We start from the raw sequence: 24012 nt of genomic DNA on the forward strand, positions 1-24012 counted from the left end.
TATCTGCTTCTGATCGCTTGGCGGTTTTGATCACTGTCATCAACATGTTTCGATTGATTCACGGACTTGTGCTTTTGAATCAAGAGGTAGAGTTCCGTGTGAAGTGGAAAATAGGAGTGGAATATTATCGCCACAATGGGGTAAGAAACTCCACCCAAATCACATTTGGCCGGTGTCTGATGTCGCCTTCCTAGTCAATCGTATTTCACAATAATTATGTCGTGAAAACAAACAAGATGCCTTGGGCGAACTCAACTGTCGCGGTGGGCATGAGCAGCAATTTTCGGATTAGTGCACTGTGCTGAATTCTGGTTGGCTTTCAGGATCTGAAATGTGCATACTCTATCTGCTCTCCATATTTGATCAAGCTAGACTTGTCCAAAAGCAAATTTAAAAGATCCAAATTGACTTTATGCTTATGGCCTGTTGGTAGCAATATCCGTGATATCATGGACATTTCCTTGGGTCGCAGGTATTTTACTGTATATTGAAGGCCTTGCAGGTGACTGGCTGATGTTGTTTGGCTTATGCACGTGGGGAACTCAAGCAGCGTTTCCAACTAGGCTCTGCACACTGCAGGATTGGTTCACCGTGATGTACGCTTGGAAAACACTGTGCGAGTAGAAAATCGATATGTTTTGATTGACTTGGAACACTGCGGAAGGGTAGGACGCCTACCTGATGGATTTAGCAACCAGTATATACCGCAAACGAAACTGGGAAAGCCAGAAATGCACTACTCGTTCGGCTGTGACGTATGGATGCTGATGAAGGCCGTGCTTACACTTGCATTCGTCAAAGAAGATGTGGATACTCAAGGCCTCATTTATGCGTTCCTCGAATTATTTGACAAATCCCCAGATGATCCAAGGCTACACAACGAAGGTCTCTCTACTGAAATGTTGATACATCTTGTATTTGAAGATGCAAGATCGCATTATGAAGCATCATAAGTATTTATTGCAGAGTTTTTCTTGATAAAATTTGTACACATCACTAAGGCATAAGCATCGCATTCCACGTAGTATATGAGGTTCGTGGAGCTCCTTCCTATGCAGACAAGTTACAGGCTAGTCGAAAGCGTGATATTGCTACGTTGAGTGCTCCGCTGCATGCAGCCCCCTTAGAGGCTCGGTCACAAATAGCTCGTCAGATCTTGGAGTGTCCTGCTCCTGTAGAAGTCGGCTTGTAGGAACGAACCGTCCGCTCTATAGTCAGCTAGCGTTTCTCGCATTAAAACAGTTTGTTGTCGTAATTTGCCTGGCGTTGGTGGATATTCTGGTGTTAGGCGGACTGTCGCTGCTCTTGCAGGTGTAAATGTCAAGCTTACTATCGATGTCTCTTTGTTGGACCTGCCATGGCAAGACTATATTGCTTGGAACATTCTCAACCTCTGATCTATCTGGTGACGAATTTGTAAACCTGAGTGAGGCAAGTCTGACAATGCAAACCAAAGTATAGACTATCGCCAGCTGAGAAATCTACCAGATTCTGCATACTATCTTCGTTATGGTGTCGCTGTTGCACTCAGAGCAACATTGATTACGATGCTAAAACTTGTCGTATGGACAATCATGTGACATACTGACGCAGGCATCAATACCTTTGAACATTTTGTAATCTTTCGCTGCTGCCATTTTCTCGGTGGTTTAAATTACGATGTCTCAGTCCTTAAGAGTGCTGAATCCGTATCGCACCTGTTTGGGCTGCAATGCCAATGTCGCAATCACGCATGGTTGTGTATCTATTGGACTATTAGAGAATGTCGTTCCGTTGTCTGCTTTTCTTCGGAACGTCTGGTTTAGATCTCGTTGTTTAAGGAGAACTTGCCAATCGGGGAGGGGGGACACTGCTCTGGATTGCAGATTACAATGAGAACAATAAGGGAGTGAAATGGATTGCTGAGAAAGTACGCTATCTCCCTCTCGTATTTGTTTGTTAGAATCTCTGTTCATTAAAATGCTCTATTCTTCATTCTCGACAGGGAGCTGATGTTAAACTTGCCAATCACGCAGGGCAAACACCACTCTTCGTCGCAGCGGGAGTAGGGTATCTTGATATTGTCAAGTATCTATTCGAGCATGTAGGAATCTCCTTCTGCTGTCTGTTTGACTTTGGACTGTCCGGTTTACATCTTTTTCCTTCATTCTCGAAGAGGGAGGTGATGTCAACCTTGCCATTCAGAACGGCCAGACACCACTGTGGATTGCAGCGTACGGTGGACATACTACTGTCGTCAAATATCTATTTGGCGCTATAATGGGTTGTACAATAGTTGCTTCTCATAATGTAGGGTCTCGCATGTCTCAGGAAGTCTCGAAGGAATTGGCATTGGCTTGTAATTCTTCTGCCCCCCAAAATCTAACCTTCAAGGGGGAAGTAGTTTACAAACTCGTTGTTTTGGGCCTGTAGGAGGCGGGGCGACGTGTTAGATTGTAGTTTTGCTATACTAGTTCGGCTCAATTTCTGAGACAAGTGAGACCCTAAATTCCGAAGAGCAACTTATACAACCCAGCATCGCACCATCCAGACAGCCCTTACAACAGTTCCGACGTATTCCCAAGGGAGACTGTCCAAACGATACCATGTAAACTACTTCCGCCTTGAAGTTTTGGTGTTGAGGGATGACCATATTTCCTGGCATTCCATTTTTGGGTTCATCTTACCATAACGACTTGAGTCTACCGTATTAACTCCAGGGTTTAAACAATATGGCAGAATTGGCCGTACTTCGTCGATTCCAGGCACAAACCGAACAGCAGAATATAATTTGAAATGTTTATATTTATTTGTTAATGCAATGTGGAAGGCAAAAGATCTAATATATACATTCAACTTTCAATAATGTGCAACTTCAAACACTACATAACAAATATTCTTTATTTGCATAATGAAGCCATAGTTGGTTGCTATTTGACGATTTCACAAGTGATCATTTGATTGCAATGTACGAAAGACTTGATAGATGTCGACGGCGTCAGGGTTTGTGCGACTCCAAAGCTTACTTATATAGGTATCTTCAAGGTGTACTGAGTAAGTCTAGTATTCCAAACTCCCTGGACTTGCTGAGCAGTTTGAATTCCAAGTTCATTGATTGAGGTACAAATTACAAGTGGCCATGGATACTCAGGTATTCTCAAGCCAGCGTCTCGAAATGCTTTCCGAAGTTGCTCGAGACCGGTTTGCTTTATACCGCTTTGCTTTATTGGATGGACACCTGAAACCGTAGCCTGCAATAGAATAATGATGCTAGTCTTCCTGTCCCATATAAATCCATCAAAACTGGCATGATTTGAGGCTATTGGCCAAAAATACGCAAACTCGTTGTCCTTCAGCATTGCTGACAAATCGGTCTTCACGAATCTGACGACTTTCTCTAGCATTCCAAGGTCATGAGGGTTAAAAGAACTTTTCAATCCGACTGAGCAATATATACGTACCTGTTGGTGCAACAAGTAACTCTGATTTGTCGGTCAGACATGTAGCAGTGAGTGGAAGCCCTTTCGTGGACATAAGATGGTGCATTCTGGCTTCCAGCATCATACCACGTACAGCTGCTTCACCTGATGTACTCCCTAGCATATGATAGAAAGAACTACGATCGACATCGGAGCGGGTTTCCATTTCTTCACTCATCATTCGGATGACTTGTTTTCCTATTATTTCTACTTTGCAGTCTATTCGGCCGAGACTCCAGGCCTCTGCAGTTTGAACTTGAGCACCAGATAAGAGTATTAGCTTTGAGGACTGATCTGGATTGGCAGAACTTCCAAAGAGCAGGAGTTGAAGGAGATTCTGTTTCGTCTCTTGGAGAGTTTTGATCACACTCTTTTGATATGACTGCATAAGTGCCTCGGATTTCGCAATGCTGAAGCAATATCGAGGACAAGGATTCCAATCATTCCAAGCTTCCCATATTCGATTCATGTCCAAGTGGAGCACCTCAGAGCTTTATAATGGTCATCATCATCAGAAAATTGCAATGATGACTAAACAACTTACCCATAAAATGCAGTTTCTTCCCACGTCCAAGTATTCATGTAATAGAGCAATGCAGCAGCTTGCTTCGTCCACTCTCTATAGCGCTCGACTTTCGGTGAAGTCGCTTGAAGCATTAATACTTGATCATTGCCGAGAAATCCCTCGCAGGGAGTCGCAACTTTTTCATTTGAATCAACCAAGGCCCAAGTTGGATTCCCAATATCTGACGGACAGGTTCTACTAGGTGGATTCATGACGACGCCAGAATGATCAAAATAATGATAGCAAGATAGCTCAGTTTGAAGCGCTGTCGGTAGACCATCCAGTAATCGTTCGATCAAGATATATAGCAAAAAGATGGACTTTCCTTGTTTCATCACAGTAGGACTTGTCAATGCCCAATTTAACATCAACGCAAAAAAAAGAGTGTATTACCAATTCCAGGGTTCCCTAATATAGCTCGAGACGGTATTACTTGCTTGACAATGCCCTCAGCAGAGATCCTCTTTAAAAACTCGTGCAGAAGGCGGTACTCCTGGTTCACAAGTAGTTTGTCTATGTCGGCCGCAGACCTTTTGTTGAATAATGGGAATGAACCTAGCAGTCCTTGCGATCTGAATTTATCCAGCAAATCTTTCAATTGAATCACAGTGAAACTCAATGGAGAGAGTGTAGTAGTGGCGGTGTCAAACTCCCCAACTTGCTGCATGGTTGCCAGAGTTGGAACATTGCATACTACAGTTGCATGAAGACTATCGTGCGTTGATTGTCTTTTGTTCCAGAGTATTGAATAGAGAAGTCGCATAGCCTGTACTTTGGGTTCTGGATTTGCTGTGTGAGTAAAACAATATTGTTCAAATCAACAGCAATAGTGACATTACCAAACGAGGGCAGTTGCTTACCTGGTGTTTCCATCGTAAAAGACATCCTGCTTACAGGTGGAGCGGGCCTCACCACTCTCAATGGAGATTTGGCAGATGTTGTAATGGCATTTAGTGATGTGTCGGCTCCGAGTGGCGTTTTGCATTCTGCATCCATATATACATATAATTGATCTGGTTTCACATCAGCTAATCGATCTTTGAAGTCTCCATGATTGATGAGATATTTGCGTAGTAGGTCGACATCCATTGAAGAATCAATTTTCAGTCTTGTAGCGTCTCCCAACTTGTGAAGTGCAGCCAATGACTCGTCAGCGTCTTCAGCATCTCGTTTAAAGAGCAATATCCAGAGCACTGTAGTGTCGCTCATATTTGTTCGTTCCTCAACATATCAACAAGAATACTAAGGAGGTAAAAAAGTACAACAGATGCATTACAGATGACTAAGCATATATTTGTATCAGAATTGCAGGGATCTGGCAAGACTATATTGCTTGATACATCTCAACGTAAATGCCAGTGATCTATCTTGTGACGAATTTGGGACCCCTGAGTGATCCAAATCTGACAATATCAACCAAACTATAGCCTATTGTCAGCTGAGAAATCTACCCGATTCAGCATGATCCTCTCCCTTGGTTATGGCGTCGTTGTTGTACTCAGCATAACAGAGCATTGGACGTCCAAAGCTGTTTGCGGCTGAGGACGTTCTTTTTGTTTGGGACGTGATTTGGGCGTCCTACAGAAAAGGGCATCCACGCCCAAAGGTCAAGTACGTCCTTGGACGTCAGCGTCTAAGGATAAAGAGTCCACGACTTTAGGACCGTCCTTTGGACCTCTTTTCAGCGTGTCCAAAATCCATCTTGGATTTTTTCTGATGTAACAGCTTTGGACGTTATTCAACAGGCAGATCTAAACTCCCAATTCATAAATGAGGGATATAAGAATTACGTTATCTAGTTTATGATGCGATTTACGTCCATAATTAGTAGCGATCGATAAGAAAACTTTCCTTGTCAATGAACACCAAAACAAAAACTTTCCTTGTCAGCACCAAAACAAACCAACGAGGTTGACTTCGAACACAAACCTAAATGTGTTCGCTTATCGTAGACGCAAACCCGAGCAAACTCAATCGAGTGAAACGCGATTCTGCCAGAAAACCAGAGTCCAGTCAGAATGTATCGTGTACTTGTGTGAAGGAAAAAAAGGGAATATCAACCGCGTCATGACCCCCTCTACGCTGAAAAATCCTTCGCAATCTCAATCAACAATCCAACACCATACCCGGTACATCGTTCACCACTTGCGCTGGGCGAAGCAATATCTAAATGCGCCCATCCCTTGCGATTTTCGTTCCAGTCATCACCTACAAAATGCGATTCGAGGAAATGACCTGCACATGATGATGGTGCGTTTACGCGGTCTTTTACCGAGTTTTTCTAAATGAAAGCAAACATGTATCAGATCGTGCCAGTCATCCAAGAGTACTGTGATCGGGTTTTTGTTTACCATATCAGCGACATCTGAAGGGAACTGTTTGGCAGGTCCCAACCATTCTGGACAGTAAAGCAATGGGTACACTAAATCACCACTTCGTTTTCCCGCTGATACGATTTCAGATTCGAAAGAGTCTGAATTCGATAAACAACCAGCGTGACGGGTTCCCTATAACAGTAGAAGAAGAAGCTGATTTGGACGTCTGATACACGAGCTTGACAGGATCTTGTTTTTGTGTCCTTTCAACATCATCGCAACAGCAAAACTTACAGTAGCATAAGACTGAGCACCAGTTAGCGTACTCAATTCAACAAGACGGTCAGGATTCAAATTTTTTGTAGCATATGCAATTCCATCAGCCAAAATGAGTCGACCTATTGCCCAAATAAGCACAACATTAGCGTTCACCAAGCCTAGCACAAAAACGGCAATTCTAAGCAAGAAATACCTTCCGCATCGGTATTGTTGACCTCGACAGTCTTTCCACTGTACATGTACAAGATATCATCATTCCTGTACGACCTCTCATCAACCGAGTTCTCCACAATACAAAGTACGGCGTAAAGGTTTTCTTTAAATGCGCCCTTGAGTACAATAGCTTCAAATGCGGCTAGACAAGCTGCAGATCCACACATGTCTAACATGTGATGTGGGTTAAACTGCACTGAAACACAAAAAAAGTCGTATTTCGGTGTTGATCATACCAGTCTTCATGGAAATCATTGACGCAGTTGGTTTCAACGACAATCCACCAGTATCAAACGTGACTCCCTTTCCAACCATTGCGAGTGTCGTTTTGGCACCTGCTGGACGATACCCCAATATGGCGAGTGCTGGTGGATGTTCTGCTCCCTTTAAAGTTGATGAGAATTGTCAGAACAAAAAAGAGAGAGTGAACTCAGCCAATTTGCAGAAGCATCATTTACCTTCCCAACATTCCAAATCCCACCAAGTCCAGCATCCCTCAACTCATCCCCTCTAATGAGCGTCAGCTCAACACCATTAGGCTCCAGCTTCCTCGCAACACTCTTAACCTCTTCCACATATGCATCTGTATGAAGTTCAGACGGGGGTGTATCACCCAATCGAGCAGCGAATCGGACACCGTTTGCAGCCAGTTGCAATGATGCGTAGTCAATCTCCTTGTCACTGTCTGTGCTGTTGCAGATGACAAAGTTTACGTGCACGGTACGTGGCGGTTTTGGGTCGGCGAGGTTTTTGCGAGAGTATAAGGGGAATGCACGGGCTATTGCGAGTCCTGCTGGGAGAGTTTGGGCGAGTGAGGAGAGGAGGACGGTTATTTGGATGTCACCGGTTTTGGGAGTTAGTTTTAGGGCGAGATCTATGTTGGCAGAAAAAAAAGCAATTAATCAGTCTCTACATTGTCAGGTACATTACCAAAGTTCGATCTGTATCACAAGTAAACCATTGGCACACAACGCGACTACGAGCTCGTACCATAGATACTATCAGTCCTCACAAATCCATTCGAGCGAGATCGTTCGATAGGAATGCTTCCAATCGACACCTGTCCTCGATTCTCTTTTGAATCACCAACAAACGTGGTAATTGTTTCAGCAGTTCCTTCAGAAATCTACGTGCAAATTCAGATATTTAGATTCTGACAGTCTTTCCACGATCCCAAAACGAATAGCATCCAACTAAAATCCAAACATCGTCTTACAATCTGTGATGCCTGCACAGCAGCATTCACCACATTACTAGGCAGCGATAATGAGGATGGAAGAGCGGTTGCAAATGTAGCGAAAATTGGCTTTTCAGCCAACAGGACGTGGCCAGCCGGGCTTGCACTGAAACTCCCAAATGTTACGGTTGTCATTGTTGAGTTCTTTCTTGCTTGTTGAGAGTTGATTCGGATTGCGAATGTGATTATATCCTTATTAACGAGCTTTGGTATAGACCACGAAAGTTTGGTTGAGAGTCTGGCCACTTGGTGCATTTGCGATGTCAAGAAGTTGATGACTTCGACGGACGCGTCAACCAAGACCAAACCAACCAAAATCATATATCCATAGATCCGGCTATGCGAATTGTATGAAAACAAATAATATATGTACAACTGTATCTAGAATCACGACATCATTTTCAAAACGTCCACAACGCGGCTTTTTGTTGCAGCTATGCAAGTCCTCAGTATCTCAAACGGCACAGGCTCTCCATCCTGAAAGCTTCCACACATCATTCCAATCTCGTCTATCACTGTAGTCACTGTAGCAGACAGGACTTGCTCTTCATCGTCTGTTGGATCAACTAATAAATGTTTCCTATGTTGTTGTAATGGGCAATTAGCTAATTCTTGAAGATGATTCTTTTGCATGATGGCATACACTTCAAATATGCCAACAGTCAATGAAACAGGTATCCTGTGAATCCGGAGAGGTATCACCGGTTTAGATGTTTCCTTGACGGTTCCATCAGCTTCAGAGTATAGTACGTTTGGTACTCGAACTACATCGAGAAACTGTAATGTCAGTCTACATAGATATGAGGGGTTACAAGTTTCTTTGCACCTTGTCGTAAAGCAGCCATAATAGCAATCAAGGACGCATCAAAAGCGTTCCCATCGTATCCAAGACACACAACATCACAATACAGCACCCACACTGCATTTCCTGATGATATACATAGATCTTTGGTATCGATGATCTTGCATCTGGTAATAGTTTGAGAGAGAGTCAATGTAGCGCAGAAAAAACGAATCCACGCGACCTTGTAGCATGCATGGCAAGCTTTCGGTTACCTGTGCAACACTTGATTCATCTGCTCACTAAGCGATTGAGGCAGTTCACCAGGAGGACCAGGCCGTATTCTTGGCGAGCACATGGCGGGGAGGTCAATGTTTGGTACTTTTTTTCAAGTTGTGAGTTATAGATCTCCGTGAGCTTGACGAGTAGGAAGCTCACGACAGCGACATTCGTTGCACATACTTATGAATCCATGATTCGGTCTATCTAACTTTGGTTCTCCTACTTCAACCTTGATGCCACAAATGACTGTAGTCTCGCCGATTTTCACGAGTGATGATGCGTTTGCTGTTGATACGACCCCTATACAACATAAGGTTAGAACACACTGATATACAGAGGCCTCAACAAAATTACAAATTCATCAATACAATCTACCTGTGCGTATGGTAGTGTCTCTCACAGAATTCCAAGCTCTCTTGTCGGGTCTTGTTCCTTGAGCGATGACGTGTTGTCTGATATATTCTCGAGGCTGTAGGATTTTGAATGTCTCTGGCGCGAGAATATTGCTTGTCCTAGTAGCCATCGTATATGTTTTGGATCAAGATGTGGTTTCGTTTTTTTTAAAAACAGCAGCATCAGCTCCCCAGACTACATTTAACTATAGTTGATATAATGAACACGAGGGAGCGTATCTTACATCGCTTGTACACTTTTATATGTAGAACCAAACCACGACTGAACACGAGGAGACAACTCTGCAGTGCGTGCTCAAATCAAATAATCGTAAAACAAACACTACCATCACGATCACATCAATGGACATCCATCGGACTAGCTGCTGCTGTAATACTTGGTCTCACCACTAGTAAACCATCAATAGAATGCTCACCATCATTCAACGGTGTCCCAGTTGCAGCAACATTTCTGATGCGACAAGCTGAACCAATCTTCAACAAACACTTTCCCGGTCTCGAACTATCTCCCGTATTCGTCATGGACGGTATAAACTTTGGATATACGGAACAATCCATACTGGGGTGGGCATCTACTGCTACTGTTGAAGTACCTGTGTATGAGAGATTGTCACAGACTGAGGAAGTTCGGCTGGGCACGTCGGGTTTAAGGAAGGGAGCTGTAGGAAAGGCGTATATAACGGGTGGCTGCTCGTATGGGTGTGCTAAGGTGGTTATGAGTGAGATAAAGGTGGTCAAGATGAATGGGGAGGTTGTTTGGCATTGGACGAGAAAGCCATGATGGTAGAAGGTGGATCGAAATGGATTATATAGTATTAACATCGCATCATTCTATCGTTCTATATCATAAATCAACATATAGTATTTACATCAACACGAATATTGGAAACAGGTCCAAGTTTATCATGCCAGTGCGTCAGTTCCGCAGTTCTATCTTACCACTCGAATGAGCCACATGGACGCGTTTCGAATTTCGAGAGATTTGCAACTTACAAACGATATTTATCACGTTGTCCTGTTGTCCTGCTATCTAGCATGCTGTATAATATCAGCAATCTGCTTCAGCAACTGGTCACTTAGCTAGCTTCCTCAAACTCAGAAACGATGAGTCCTCTCAAAGACAAGGGGAAAGGACCTGCCACTGAGAAGCCTGAGAAGCCCGATACCGCGTCTCAATTCAAGTTTTCAGATCTATGCACCCTGTTTCAGCAACTGGAAAATCTGTCTCGTAAACGAGGTGTTGTTGCGAAGGCTGAGAAGCAGCAACGGCTTCTCAAAGACTTTATGAGAGTATGTTACATGTATCCTGTTCGTCGATTCTTGTGTTGTTATAAACTTGTCGCTTCTCGAGCTGACTTTAAAAAATCTATGTTTAACATTTACGTGTTTTAGAAGTGGCGAAACACTGGTGGAGACTTTTATCCTGCTCTACGATTGATGGTGCCTATTGTAAGCTCAACTAACGTTTTCCCCATGTGAAAGATCAAAGTACGCAAGCATGTGTTGCAAATCTTGACAAAACCTTGTGTTTTCTTCTAGTTCGACAAGGAACGTAGCGCATATCAATTGAAAGAAGCTGCTCTTGCCAAGATCTACAAAGATGTGTTGGGTTTGGGACCTATTACGGGTGATGAATTGATCAATTGGAAACGCCCTGGCGTTAAAGCTGGAGTAAGGCTGAATCACGTACTATGATCCTCGTCACAACAAATCTGACTTTCCTGTTTTGTTAATTGTAGAACGCAGCTGGAGGTACGAATTACTTGGTCGTTTTCGACGTTTGGGCCTTGCATTGTACTGCCACGTCCTCACAACCCAACACCGTACCGATTCCCCTCTGCTTTCTCCACATACAGATTTCGCTGGTGTCTTGCAAAACATTATGCAAAACAGAGTCAAGAAGCTTGCTGGCACTTTGACGATATCTGATGTCAATGCCAAATTGGAGGAGTTGCAATATTCAGACGCGTAGGTTTTTGTGATTCCGTTTAGCTCCTGTGGTTTCAATGCTAAGGAATGTTACCGAATGACTTTCCCCTATAGTAACGCAGCACGAAAAGCCATTCTCACCTACTTTTTCGATAACTGCACTGTGCAAGAACAAGTCTGGCTTGTGCGTATCATTCTCAAGAGTAAGTTCTTGACTTTCACAAATACTCATAGGGAATGATTATATATCAAATCTAACATTTGTCATCAAATAACAAATGTAAATTAGGTCTCCATATTGGCTTGTCCGAAAAATCAATCTTCAAGGCTTGGCATCCCAACGCAGACGAGCTTTACAACATATCCAGTTCGCTTGCTGAAGTGACTGCTGAGCTCCCATATGAAGATACCGTCTTTTCTATGGATGAAGTGGTCAGTGAAACACACGAAACCTTTGCTACATCCTCTATGATGATCTTTGGTCTTTTTTTGGCTCATACATCATCTTTTTCTCTCAATATTTCACAGACCATACAGTACGGCAAATCCTTCCGTCCCATGTTGGCTGGTCGCATCAAAGCAATCAGCGACATCAATAAATTATTTCAAGGCGACGAGTTCTGGATGGAGACAAAGCTAGACGGTGAAAGGCTTCAGATGCATCGGAAAGATAATACGTATTTCTGGTCATCAAGGTAGACGGGTGATTGATTGTATATTCGCTTGAGAATGTCCATATCCATTAATTCATATATTCATCTTTATTTTGTTTGCAAACTAGGAAAGGAAAGCAGTACTCTGACAACTATGGAGACACGCCTACATCTGGTGTTCTTACCCCTCATATTCATCATTGTTTTGAGAAGGGAATAGAGTAAGTTCTGGCCGGTTTCTTGAATCATATCCTTGAATATTGTTACTTTACTTACCTAATGCCTCCCCTTCCTAGCTGTATATTGGATGGTGAAATGATGTGTTTCGACCGAACCTCAGAAACGTTCACTCCATTTGGAAATTTGAAGTCATCTTTCAAAGGTAATGTCTTCCACGCGTCAACGGATCTTCCTGCATCATGTTGTTATGAATACCTTGCTAGTAACGTTCGTTTTTTTTGTCTCTGATATTTCGCAAATATCTGAATCTCTAGAGGGCTCTCGATACATACCCGTATATTACGTATTCGACTGTGTCAATTACGACAATGTCGATCTCCGAGAAATGCCACTTTGGAAACGCCAAACGGAATACATGAGCAAGTTTATCAAGGAGCAAAACGAGTATCTCAAGATTCTGGCACACAAGGTTGGACGTACTGAAGGCCAATTCCTTGAGATGGTTGATAAAGTGATGAATGATCGAGAGGAAGGACTTATATTAAAGCATCCGCAGAGCAAGTATATTTGCAATGACAGAGCATGGTATAAATTCAAGCCAGAGTATATTGATGCGTGGGGTGATGATTTGGTATGTTAGTGTTAGTAACTAGCACAATCTTTTGGGGAGCTTCGTCTTTTTTCCCGGATTTCTACGCCTAATTGATTAGCTTTTCTTCGCAATAGGATGTAGTCTTGGTTGGTGCTGAAGAAGGATCTGGTCGTCGTGGTGGCGGAATGTCCAGTTTCATGTATGTGAAAGCTGGTTCACTCCTTTTGTCTTCTTTGTTGTGAATCAAACGAAAGTCAACTTTTGACCTTACAAAATGCAATTTTAGGTGTGCTGTCGTGACACCTGTAGATACCAAAAATCCAAATGGCCAATTGAGAGCACTATCGTTCTGCAAATTTGGTAGTGGTTACAAGGACTCTGAAATTGAAAGTCTGTACCCTGAAGATGGTCATTGGATGAAGTACGACAAGCATAATCAACCATCTTGGTTTTCGCATCCTGCCAACTCGAAGGAACAACCATCATATATCCGTACATCACTTGACCACTGTATCGTAGTCCAAGTCAAAGCAAGTCAAATAACACCAACCGTTGATTACCGTGCCAATGCTACTTTGCGATTTCCACGTTTCGTAATGATTCGTGACGATAAATCGTATCGAGAGGCTGCTACATATGCTGATATCAATGGACTGGTGAATCAGAATAATGGATATCTACAAACCAGACGTGATGAGCCTAAAAAGAAGAAGAAGAAGGCTACTACCGCAATCAGTATTAGCAGCAGACGACCTGAAATTGGAGCTCAGTTTGTACCCATGGATGTATCGAAAATCACCCAAGTCTCTCAGTTGTTTAAAGGAATAGCCTTTGAGGTTGTGAATGGTGCCGGTGATGATTACTATGATGGGCAAGGAAACAAGACAGAATGGAGACGGCTCGTTGAAGCCAAGATCCTTGCACATGGTGGAGCTTCTGTGTTGCGCGTGAATGATAAAGTGAAGAGTGAGCAGATTGTTGTTGCTGACAAGCATAGTGAGTCAACTTTCTACTTTTTTGTGTGTTAGGGTCCATTGGTTTCGTTCTTCGTTTACTTAACACGTTTGAATCTCACACTCAACTTTTTCAAAATAGTTTCGCGATGGGAAGCACGAATTCAGATGAATGAATACTATCCGTATGATGTTATTACGTCTGAATGGATTCAAACCTGCATTGATCGCAAAGAGCTTGTGCTCAAGAAGCCAGTGTATGTCTGAAGTACTGTCAATGCCTCAGGACCTTGATCGTTTTTTTCGCTCCTTTTTTGCAGATTCATGCTTCATATGTCACCAAAAACCAAACGAGAATTGAGGGTGGTGTCAGATAGATATGGTGATTCGTATACAGCCTCAATTGATATGAAGGAATACAAAGACGTGAGTTGCTTTGGCAAAGAGCAAATTGATGAAGTTTTATTCCCATTTTTTTTCTCGTCGACTTGTAAAATCTCATGCATTTTCGCTCAACCGACTCTAGATCAATGCAGGGATGAAATTAAAATACCCTATCAAACGAGGTGCACAAGACGAGCCACATCCACATGGCCGTCCCACCAAGTACCGAAAACTTCTCCTGACTGTGGAAGACCACTACATCCCAACCCTCAGCAACAGCCGCAACTTTATGCGCAAAGTCGTCGCATATTGTGATCGTTGGAACACGCTTCGAATCACACCTGAAATGATTGCAGTCGACAATATATGTCCCGAAGGATGTAACGTTATTGATAATGCATTGAATGAACGACCTGATATGCAAGTCGATCAAGTACCCCTCTCACCCATGCAGTCTGTTGAGGATTGGATTCGATGTGGTGGTGGGAGTGTTGCTGAAGTCATATCACCGTTTGTTACCCATATTATATTGGATGATGAACGTGGGATTGGTAGAGCTGATTTGGTTAGTGATGTGCTGGGGCATTATCCTGATCGGTTGTCGAGGCGTCCGCATGTGGTTTATAAGAGTTGGGTGAAGGAGAGTTGGGATATTGTGCCTAGGCTTGCGAATGAGAATGCTCATGTGCCTGGGCGTCGTGTTGTATGAAGGGTGAGTTCGGTGGTGTATCTGTTTCATTGTATAAAAATTATGTAAACTGCAAAGTTATTAAAGGAAGGCCAATTATTTGAAAGCATTGTCTGTATTTGCGATCGTTAGTGGTTTTTTTTCGTTCCTCTTCCGATTTGAAGCATCTGTTAAAGAAACAGAGACGCCAGAATCAAGACGAACATTGAACCTATGCGACACTTTGGGGTTATCTGTTGTTTGCTAAAAACCGTTTTCTATACAACAAAAACGAGAGAATCTTATGCCTTCAATTTGGCAGCCAGTATCACATCTACTTTCAACTCTTACGTTCTAACAACTGGTACCTTCAGTATGGACCAAAGTGACAATCTTTGAAACGTCAAATGCAGAATGGGCGTAAAACGAGAATACCCACCCATGAAATTCACATAATGCGTCATCAAGGCGTATTGAGGGTATTGGTGATGAAAAGCTGCATGGAGGCTGCCTGCTTGTAAGAGTTTTTTTTGCTGGCTCTCCAATTCAAACAAGGCAAAGGAGAACATACCATGAGCACTAAATTGTAGATCTGGTAACAAGTGTACGTGCAATCTGAGCGTTTTCCAAAGGTTTGCGTTGATCTAGATCATTGAGGGAGAGATGGCAATCAAGCAAAAAGAATGTCTTCCACGGATGCTTTCTATTGACTCGAAACTCAAAATGATGAGTCGCACATACCTCAATATGAGGAAGACAATGAGGATGAGAATCGTCGCAATTGATCAAAGCTACGACAAAAAAATGGGTTTCACTTCCAGAAATATGCACAAACACAAGAATCAGCAATAATACGAGTCAACACACCAAGTACATGAGAAACACTGGAAGACGCAGCGCAACACAGGTACTCTCGACCGTGTGCGAAGTATCAACGAACCAAGATGGATAAGGGTAGCTGTTATTTCTGACCCACGAGGATGAAGAGGAGGATGACAATGAGGCGGAGCTATTCTGAATGAGTGTGGTGCTGTATGTATCTGATAAGTAGGCTTGTCTGGTGGCACTGGTGAGAACCGAACGAAAGGTTGACGATGTTGTATAAGCCAGTAGTCTATAGCTCGCTGTAGTTGTATTAAACAGATTGCTTGATAATGTATCAATCTGAGATGTACATGCGAAACAGCTACGAATCTGGCCCAACAAAAAAAGGTGTCTTGACTGGCGGTCCACATCAAACGAAAATATCTGATCACTTGAGTACATGTACATGTACATCTACATTCATATTCTACGATCAACGTCCGATATTTAGAAAAGCAGAGGGCAAAAGACAAACAACCAGTGAAGTCAAATTCCATACAAAGAAACAATATACGCCCAAACCAGATCCTCTTAAGTTGGCTCTTCCGGAAAATACACAAGCAAAAGTCACCATAACACCATTCTCAGTGTCGCTGGTCCTTTATACTTAGCATTCTTCGTCCCAAAAGAGACCAACCTTTGCAGTCAAAAGATGGTAGAATGTGTTAGCTAAATATCATGTCATGTCACACACAGGGAGCAATTTCAGTAATATCAAAGTGTAGCAGAGCTGGGGGCATCAGATTCAGTTGGAATGGCGTCATATTCACTTGTTTGGAAATTCCAGACAAATTTGAAACTGATGGTGACTTCAAAACAACAAGATTGGATCGTCCATCATCGCATTCGACACCACCTTCCTTCTCAAAAAAAGCAAATACTGTCTTATGGGCTTGCATCCTCGCTAATCCATCTATGATTCTTGAAAAAAAAAGGCGATTTTTTTCAAAAAAGATGGTTATCAAGCCTGAAAAAGAGGATGCCTTTCTTCTCTCCCGAAGAAGAGAAAGAAGCAAATCTCTTCTCCTAGCGCAAGCCATATGTTTCACCACTGCAATCCGCCGAGTTCACAGATTTATCGAAAGAAGAAACAAAGGATGGAAGCTGTTTTAGAAGGGTGAAGTCGTTGCAACTCCAACCAACCTTCAAAAAACAAGGCATCTTCTCCCTGAACTTCTTTACCGTGTTCAGCTCAATAACAATGGTTTCGTGTTTTGGGTGCTTCACATTTGTGAAGCTGTACAGCTTAGCCTTTACCCCATCGATGGAAGATGTGATAACTGATCAAGATCAGAAATCGAGCATCAAATGGGTCTGTGATAATAAGCGCGATCGTGTTCTCCGCACCCTTTTACAGTAGCATCATGGTAGAAGTTCAACAATTCAGCAAAATGGAATTAAAGAGTATAGCCAAATGCCACCATTTGATATGCGTTTGAGGTTTTGGTAGACAATTTTGTATCGTTTTTCAAGAAATCAAATGGGTCAAACGCAACTGATGTCCACAAAGTTTCAAATGTTCTGATGCCGAACAACACCAACAACAAATCCGTCTGTTTTGAATTCCAACCAGTGATCTGACCTTTTACTGCTCATCATATGCAAGTTGGGATGGGTTGGGTTGCAACAAGTTACCACATAACCCCAATAATAATAGCATGCATACATTTGCAACGTCTGATGGCAATAAGTGCTTCCAAACTCACCACACAATTCGGCAATGTATCGGCTCGAGCAGACGGTAGAGCTGCCATTAGCCACTAGCAAGACCTCCATCCAAGTCTACAAGCATCCGGCTTGCGAGTTGCGCATTGTCTTTTGCTCTCTTCCTGGGCCTCTAGTCAGCACTTCAATCTTGGGTAAGTTTTGTAGAAGGAAATGCATCACTTTCGAAGGGAGAGACCAGGAGAATTGCAAGGCTCTGAACGTGATTTTACACATCATCTTGTTGAATGTCACGCTCTTTTGGCTTGAAAATTTGTTGTTCTTCTGTATCCATCAACATTACATTTCTCGTCCCTTGTTTTATTGAAAGCTTCATCCCCATCATACTCTTGTCTCGAATATTAAACCTTCATATTCATCCTTATTATTCTTTCTTTTTCTTCTAGTACCTACGCTATGTGATAGCAACAATGGAGCACCGCATACCCTCGAACACTTGATTTTCTGTGGCAGCACGTCCATCCCTCAGCGTGGATATCTAGATTGTCTGGCAACACGCTGCTTGTCAACTGGAACAAATGCATACACAACTGAAGATCATACCAATTACACTTTAACCTGTGCTGGCGAGGAAGGAATGATTGAAGTGCTGCCCGTGTTCTTGGACCATGTCATCAATCCGACGTTACGTGATGCACAGTTCATAACTGAAGTATATCACGTCGATGGTGATGCTAAATGTCAGGGCGTGGTGTATTGTGAAATGGCAGGAAGAGAGCACAGTGAATCGGACATGGTATGACATATCTTTCTGCTTCAACTTTTTTGGTCGCGACACTGATTCCTTTTTAAATTTCAGGTCGATTTAGCTTTACGCCGTCTCATATTCGGAGACAAGACAACATACTCGTACGAATGTGGTGGTCTTACTCCAGACATTGCAAAGCTGACAAACCAAGAAATCATAACATACCATCAACAATTTTATCATCTCAATAATGTCACTGTCATCATCTGTGGACAAGTAGATCCACAACGTGTATTCGCAAAATTGGACTCTATGCCATCTTTTCAACAATCAGTGTCGAAGAGTACTCATGTCCAAATGGGCAAGATTGAAATACCACCTCTAGCACCATCTACACCTAAATTCACTAGTGAAACAGTGCGATTTCCATCGTCTGATGAACAAGTTGGATCTGTTACTTATGGTACGATTGTATTGAAGTGAACGTGTTTGTCGCCCCACTAAACAGCTGTTTATTTCGTCCATTTTTCGTGCTTTTAGGATGGAGAGGGCCGCCGTCAGACGACATACCGACTCTCCTAGCATTGGATGTCTTATTTAGATACCTGCAAGATACAGCCGCATCACCACTCGCTCAAAAATTCGTAGAATTGTCAAATCCATTAGCATCAGATGTGGATTTCGATTTACGAGGATATGTTCAGTCTGTCCTCGTACTAGGATTTAATGGTGTGCCATATGGAGATGGTGGTGGTGATGGCGAGTCAGATGATGAACCAAGCTATGACACTGATCACAGTCATGATACTGATAATGACGATGATGAAGAAGACGACGGAGATCATGAAGAGGGAGATGACGATGAGAATATGGAAGAATCACATAGAACAGACTTGTTTGAAGAGAAGGTATATTATCATTTGATGAGACAAGTCTTGTTGGATTTTATTGGTGATGGCTTTCCGTCTATGGATACTATACAAGCTGCGATCTTGAGGCATCGTCGTAAGCTCTTAGAAACTTTAGAAGATGTAAGTTGTTTGTCTACGGAAGTTGAAACTGGTCATGCGCAAAAACACGAATTGAGGCAAAAAAAAAATTACCAGCATGACACGTAATGTGCACCCAAAGCATAGTCGTACCACTTTACACTACCTGATCAACTACTGTACCCTTGTAGGATCCTCACGACTGGGTAATGGAACGTCTAGTACGGGACTTTGTCAGACTGCGTTTTGGAACGTCAGCTTCCAAGACAAGGTCATTGATCAGCGGCTTTGTATCAGTGCTAGACTTATTAGACGATTTGCAAAAGAAGCCCGCCGAGTTTTGGAAACAACTTGTACAGTATTGGTTGCTAGATGCACCATGCTTTGAAGTATTAGGTATTCCTGACGAGAAGAAGGCCAAAGAAAACGCCGACAAAGAAGTAGAAGATCGTAAACGACGGGCTGAAGAAATCGGCCCGGATAATCTGAAAAAGCTCAAAGTACAAGTAGAAGCTGCAGTAAAAGAGAATCTACCTATATTATCTGAGCCTTTGAAGGCTCAAATGCCGCCAGTACCTGATGTATCTCGGGCACCTAAATTATCTGTATCTAGTTCCATCTTGTCGAAAGAGGCTGCTCAACCGTTTGGAGCCATACAGGTCGTATCAACAGAGACGGCATTCGTACATGTCCGTCTTGGCATAGACACTTCGGGACTTCCAGCAGTACTCAAACCATACTTGGTCTTGTTTCAAGAGCTGTTATTCCAAATACCTCTGGCCGGTGTTGGATCTATAGGAGCCATGGATTATAGAGATGTGGCAAAGAAGACCTCGGAATTATTTATATCTCATGAAGCCTCTATCGGATTTGGTAACGACGTCTTCCATACGTCTTGGCTGTCTGAAATCTTCTCAGTCTATGGATGTGCTGAACGACATGAATGGGAAGTCGCCATGAAATGGTTGTGTCGTGTATTGACACAATCTATATTTACAGAAGACCGAGTTGTATCTATAGCTAAAAACCTCATATCTGAGATCGCTGAAACCAAACGTGATGGTTACTCGATGGCTGTTGCTGTCATGACTCGAATTACATGTCCGTTATCCACAACCTATAATAAACCCGTCGTACCTAGTAATCGAAAAACCAAGGCAAGTAGTAATAAATCCAGTAATACGGCACCGTCGAGTACCCGTGGCAATGACTTGGACATCTCTATATTTAGACAGGAAGCATTTTTGAAGAGTGTGTTGTCGGCGCTTAGACATGGTAACGGTCAAACTGTGCTCAACCATCTGTCTCAAGTCCGTGATTATCTACGGCAGGCTGTGGCGGGTGTAAAGAGTCAATCATCGTCATCGCCAACAGCAGCAGCTACAACAGGATTTGTACAAATAAGCATCCCAGAAAACGAATTTAAAGACATTCACACCGTATCGAACGCCTTCTTACGTATCTGGAAGGAAGAATGTGTCAAAGCAGCATCCGCACTAGACGAAAATAGCACTTCAACATCATCGCGTAATGGCAGTAATGGTGCTAAGAAATCTACAAGGAAAAGCGGTGCATTCGCAGGAGAAGGTTTAATAGAGCTTCCACCATCACCTTTCCCATTCCCACGACAAGTATACCGCCTGGAAGACGTTGCTCCAGAGTTTAGATCCGTTATGGTACCTATTGCTGGTGTCACAGCTTCATACTTGTTGCAAGCCGTACCATGTGATGTAATGAAGCCCGCCACTCCTGTGGAAAAGTACTCTGTCATGCTGTTGGCTGAATTGTTGTCGCAGACTGAAGGGCCGTTGTATACTGCTGTTCGTGGTAATGGGTAAGCTAAACTAATCTGCACTCAAAGAAAGCCTTCGGACCAAAATATAACTCTTCTTTACAACTTGTTTATGTCTTTTTTAGACATGCGTACGGAGCTGATTTATCACTCGCAATATGGACTGGTCAACTACTATATGAAGTGCGAGAGGCTTCAGATCCTTATAAAGCCTTGCTGGCATTTTATGCCATCATTGAGAATCTAGTGACTCCTAAAGGCTTTGAGGATACTTGCTCACAGTTCCAGATTGATACTGCTAGAGCTGCATGTGCTTATAGGTTGTGCTCGTCGAGGTCAACTGCTGCTAGTCTTATTAGCACGTCGTTACGTGGTGCTGTTAGGGTGAGTCATATTCGGTTGCACTTCATGTGCCTCATTTGGTTGAACAAGTCGTTTTTTTGCGCTCAGTTTAGACAAAGAGAACCGCCATGTAAAGATTAAATTTGATACTAAAGAGATTTCTATTGACTCCCTCTCTCTCAGGGATACGCAACACTAGAAGAAGAAGAAATCGAACAACAAAGTCTCTATAAAGTCACCAAAGATGATTTACGTCGTGTCATCAATGTGTATCTGACACGATTCTTGGATCCTGCTAGTCGGGTCACTGTGCTAAGCACCATTCACGGAGAAGACGCTGAAAAGATGTTGAATGAATTTGGTGCTGCAAAGAAGAGTGACTATGCCGTCAAATTTAGCTTCAAGGCGGTGTCGGATTTCGCGTTGCCATTAAACATATAGAGCTAGCATCTTTTTGTCAACTTAAATATAAGCATAACTTTTGATCAACAGATCGCGGTGATTTGCACGAACTAGAACGAAATGCGCTAAGCAGAATTTAAAGAATTACGTAACAATATTGTTCCGCTCTTGTGTATTCATTATGAAGTTTTATAGAATATGAAGTGGCAGTCTTTCGTTATGCTGGCTCTTCAGGGCTGACTAGGCATTTTCCTCGCCCTCGCCTTCATTACCGTCTTCGCCACTATCCTCAGCCTCTTCGTCATCGTCATCCTCTTCGTCATCGTCATCCTCTTCGTTATCTTCTCCACCAGATCCTGAAGGCCAATACCAAACATGAGCATCGATATTTGAGTCTGGTGTCACTTTGTCTAAGAAATAAACTGCAGATTCCATGTCCACTACATACTTTTTGGAATAAATATTTAGAGATTTTACTCTTTGATAGCGAGGTTTGTACCTAGTGCTGTAAACTCGAAGCCATTCCAAGTACTCCCACTTCCATACCAATATACAGATAGTTCTAATGATGGTGGCAAATCAGCTGCAATCAAATCACGGAAGGATGCCTTAGTATTCATCATTACACCAAAGACTGCAAATTACGAGCCAGAGGAGACGAGTAAAAGTACTACTTTGATCGACAACTATTTCTAGGAGGCGTATTTAAGTCACGAGCTGCTCTAGCTCTGGCGTCAAAAGTATACCACATTCCAAGTTTAGCGTGTATGAGTGTGGTCGGCTCGCGGCAATGGTTTTGTATAGCCTCGAGCTACATGTAGCAGCCTGGCGCAAGAATTCTACCCCTGTCAGTGTTACCGAGGTTGGTGGAATTGCATGATCCCGTACACAGGTGAGTACCGCTATGGACGAGTAGAAACTCAAGACTTCGAGGGTTTAGAGATTGGGAAACTGGCTGCTACTAGTTCCATTCTAAGACTACGTGTGTCAAAAGCATTGACGATAATCTACAGGTTTTCGGTTTGTGCAGGCACAACCCAATTGAGCATTACGCTACATTAACCTCCCGTAAGCTCAAATCGTTCAGACTGAGTTTCATTTCAGCTGCTACTACTGATTTATGCTGTGTAGAGAGACTATCAAAGTAGGATTCTTGGATGCGGCACTGGTCAAACTTGATCTGTAGAGTTGGGATGTGGGTGTGCTCTTTCATCGCTGAGAGCAGTGCTTCCGTGTTTATGTATCCGAGATTATATGAACAGGCTTGTAGACATGGTAGAGCTCTAGGGGTAGTGAACGAATGATGTCAAGTATTATTTCAGTGGGAAGGTCAGTGATGGAAGCTATTGTGATGTTTTTTTTTGTCAGAGACTGCAAAACGATGAAATTTTGAGACTTACTTATGATATCCGCGACAAAGAAAAAGTGGAAACGATCATGTATTTTGACTCCTTTGAAACCCTATGTATGTCCTCCTATGTATGTCCTCCTTCTGTATCGGATTAGGTGGCAAGCTTCACTACAAGTGGAAACGAACGGATTTCCAGGAAAGGAATTTTGAAGTAATATGACAAAAGCCTTGCAAAGTCACAGGAAGAGAGCTTTTGATGGGCCAGCTTAAGTTGCCATTGAATGACCATGCTGATGTCTTTTGTTCATTAAGAGTAAATACAATACGATTATAAGCTTTTACACATAAGGAGTGGAACTGGTTGCACTAAGCAGAGGCATGGCTAGCAGATCGTGAAGGCGATTTCGGTATCCCCTGTCTCTTCATCTTGATTCCAAACACTGCTAGTGCTTTAACCTGAAATGGAATATTTGTCCAGAGCACTACTAGACCGTTTACGGCTGGATGAAGTAGCAGTAGTGTTGTTGCAACGGCATCGACATATAGTGGTGCTTCATTTCCCGTAAAGAAGCAATAGTACATTAGGCAACCATACAGCCCTTGGAGAAAAAGATGCCGAGAAACGTAAGAAAACGATGACAAAAAACTGAAGATGCTGAAGACAAGTAGCATACCCCAGCAAACACCAAATCCAATCAATATACTCAAAAACTTGAAAAAGAGAGCAATTTCAAGCAGTTTCTGTCCATCGCTGTTCTCTCTCTTTCTCGGATGTGACATGGTCTTGTGCTGAAGTATTGACACTGATGATTGCTGGTTGATTAACTTGGCTGATGGAGATGTTGGTGATGTCGGTGTAGAAGGCAGCACTGTCGCAGGAAACATCCCTTCAGGATTTTCTAATATCGGTGACGATAAAACTGATGCCTGCATCGGTATAACCGGCGAGCTCATAGTC

General features: G+C 42.8%; 4 protein-coding genes across 4 annotated transcripts; 2 read left to right on the top strand and 2 right to left on the bottom strand.

Annotated features, from left to right (window-relative positions):
• Positions 1 to 3005: 3005 nt before the first annotated feature.
• On the bottom strand, positions 3006 to 5232 carry SmJEL517_g04344 (uncharacterized protein; the record flags this gene model as incomplete). Its single annotated transcript, XM_031170272.1, has 5 exons — positions 3006 to 3376; positions 3441 to 3949; positions 4003 to 4348; positions 4417 to 4812; positions 4884 to 5232. 5 exons carry the CDS (start codon positions 5230 to 5232, stop codon positions 3006 to 3008), a joined length of 1971 nt encoding a protein of 656 aa, XP_031023703.1.
• Positions 5233 to 6100: 868 nt separating this feature from the next.
• Positions 6101 to 9653, bottom strand: SmJEL517_g04345 (leucyl aminopeptidase; the record flags this gene model as incomplete). Its single annotated transcript, XM_031170273.1, has 13 exons — positions 6101 to 6304; positions 6375 to 6530; positions 6633 to 6736; positions 6811 to 6999; positions 7067 to 7214; positions 7289 to 7704; positions 7821 to 7956; positions 8047 to 8404; positions 8528 to 8831; positions 8894 to 9036; positions 9124 to 9229; positions 9311 to 9430; positions 9506 to 9653. 13 exons carry the CDS (start codon positions 9651 to 9653, stop codon positions 6101 to 6103), a joined length of 2532 nt encoding a protein of 843 aa, XP_031023704.1.
• Positions 9654 to 9742: 89 nt separating this feature from the next.
• SmJEL517_g04346 (uncharacterized protein) lies at positions 9743 to 10324 on the top strand (the record flags this gene model as incomplete). The annotated part of the gene is made up of 1 exon (XM_031170274.1): positions 9743 to 10324. The coding sequence occupies one exon, from the start codon at positions 9743 to 9745 to the stop codon at positions 10322 to 10324; it is 582 nt and encodes a 193-aa protein (XP_031023705.1).
• Positions 10325 to 17485: 7161 nt separating this feature from the next.
• Positions 17486 to 21742, top strand: SmJEL517_g04347 (uncharacterized protein; the record flags this gene model as incomplete). The annotated part of the gene is made up of 7 exons (XM_031170275.1): positions 17486 to 17624; positions 17877 to 18226; positions 18290 to 18641; positions 18719 to 19209; positions 19359 to 21001; positions 21085 to 21343; positions 21485 to 21742. The coding sequence occupies 7 exons, from the start codon at positions 17486 to 17488 to the stop codon at positions 21740 to 21742; spliced, it is 3492 nt and encodes a 1163-aa protein (XP_031023706.1).
• Between the last annotated feature and the right edge of the window lie 2270 nt (positions 21743 to 24012).

The sequence above is a fragment of the Synchytrium microbalum genome (assembly GCF_006535985.1).
Source record: "Synchytrium microbalum strain JEL517 chromosome Unknown SmJEL517_scf0029, whole genome shotgun sequence".
NCBI lineage: Eukaryota > Fungi > Chytridiomycota > Chytridiomycetes > Synchytriales > Synchytriaceae > Synchytrium > Synchytrium microbalum.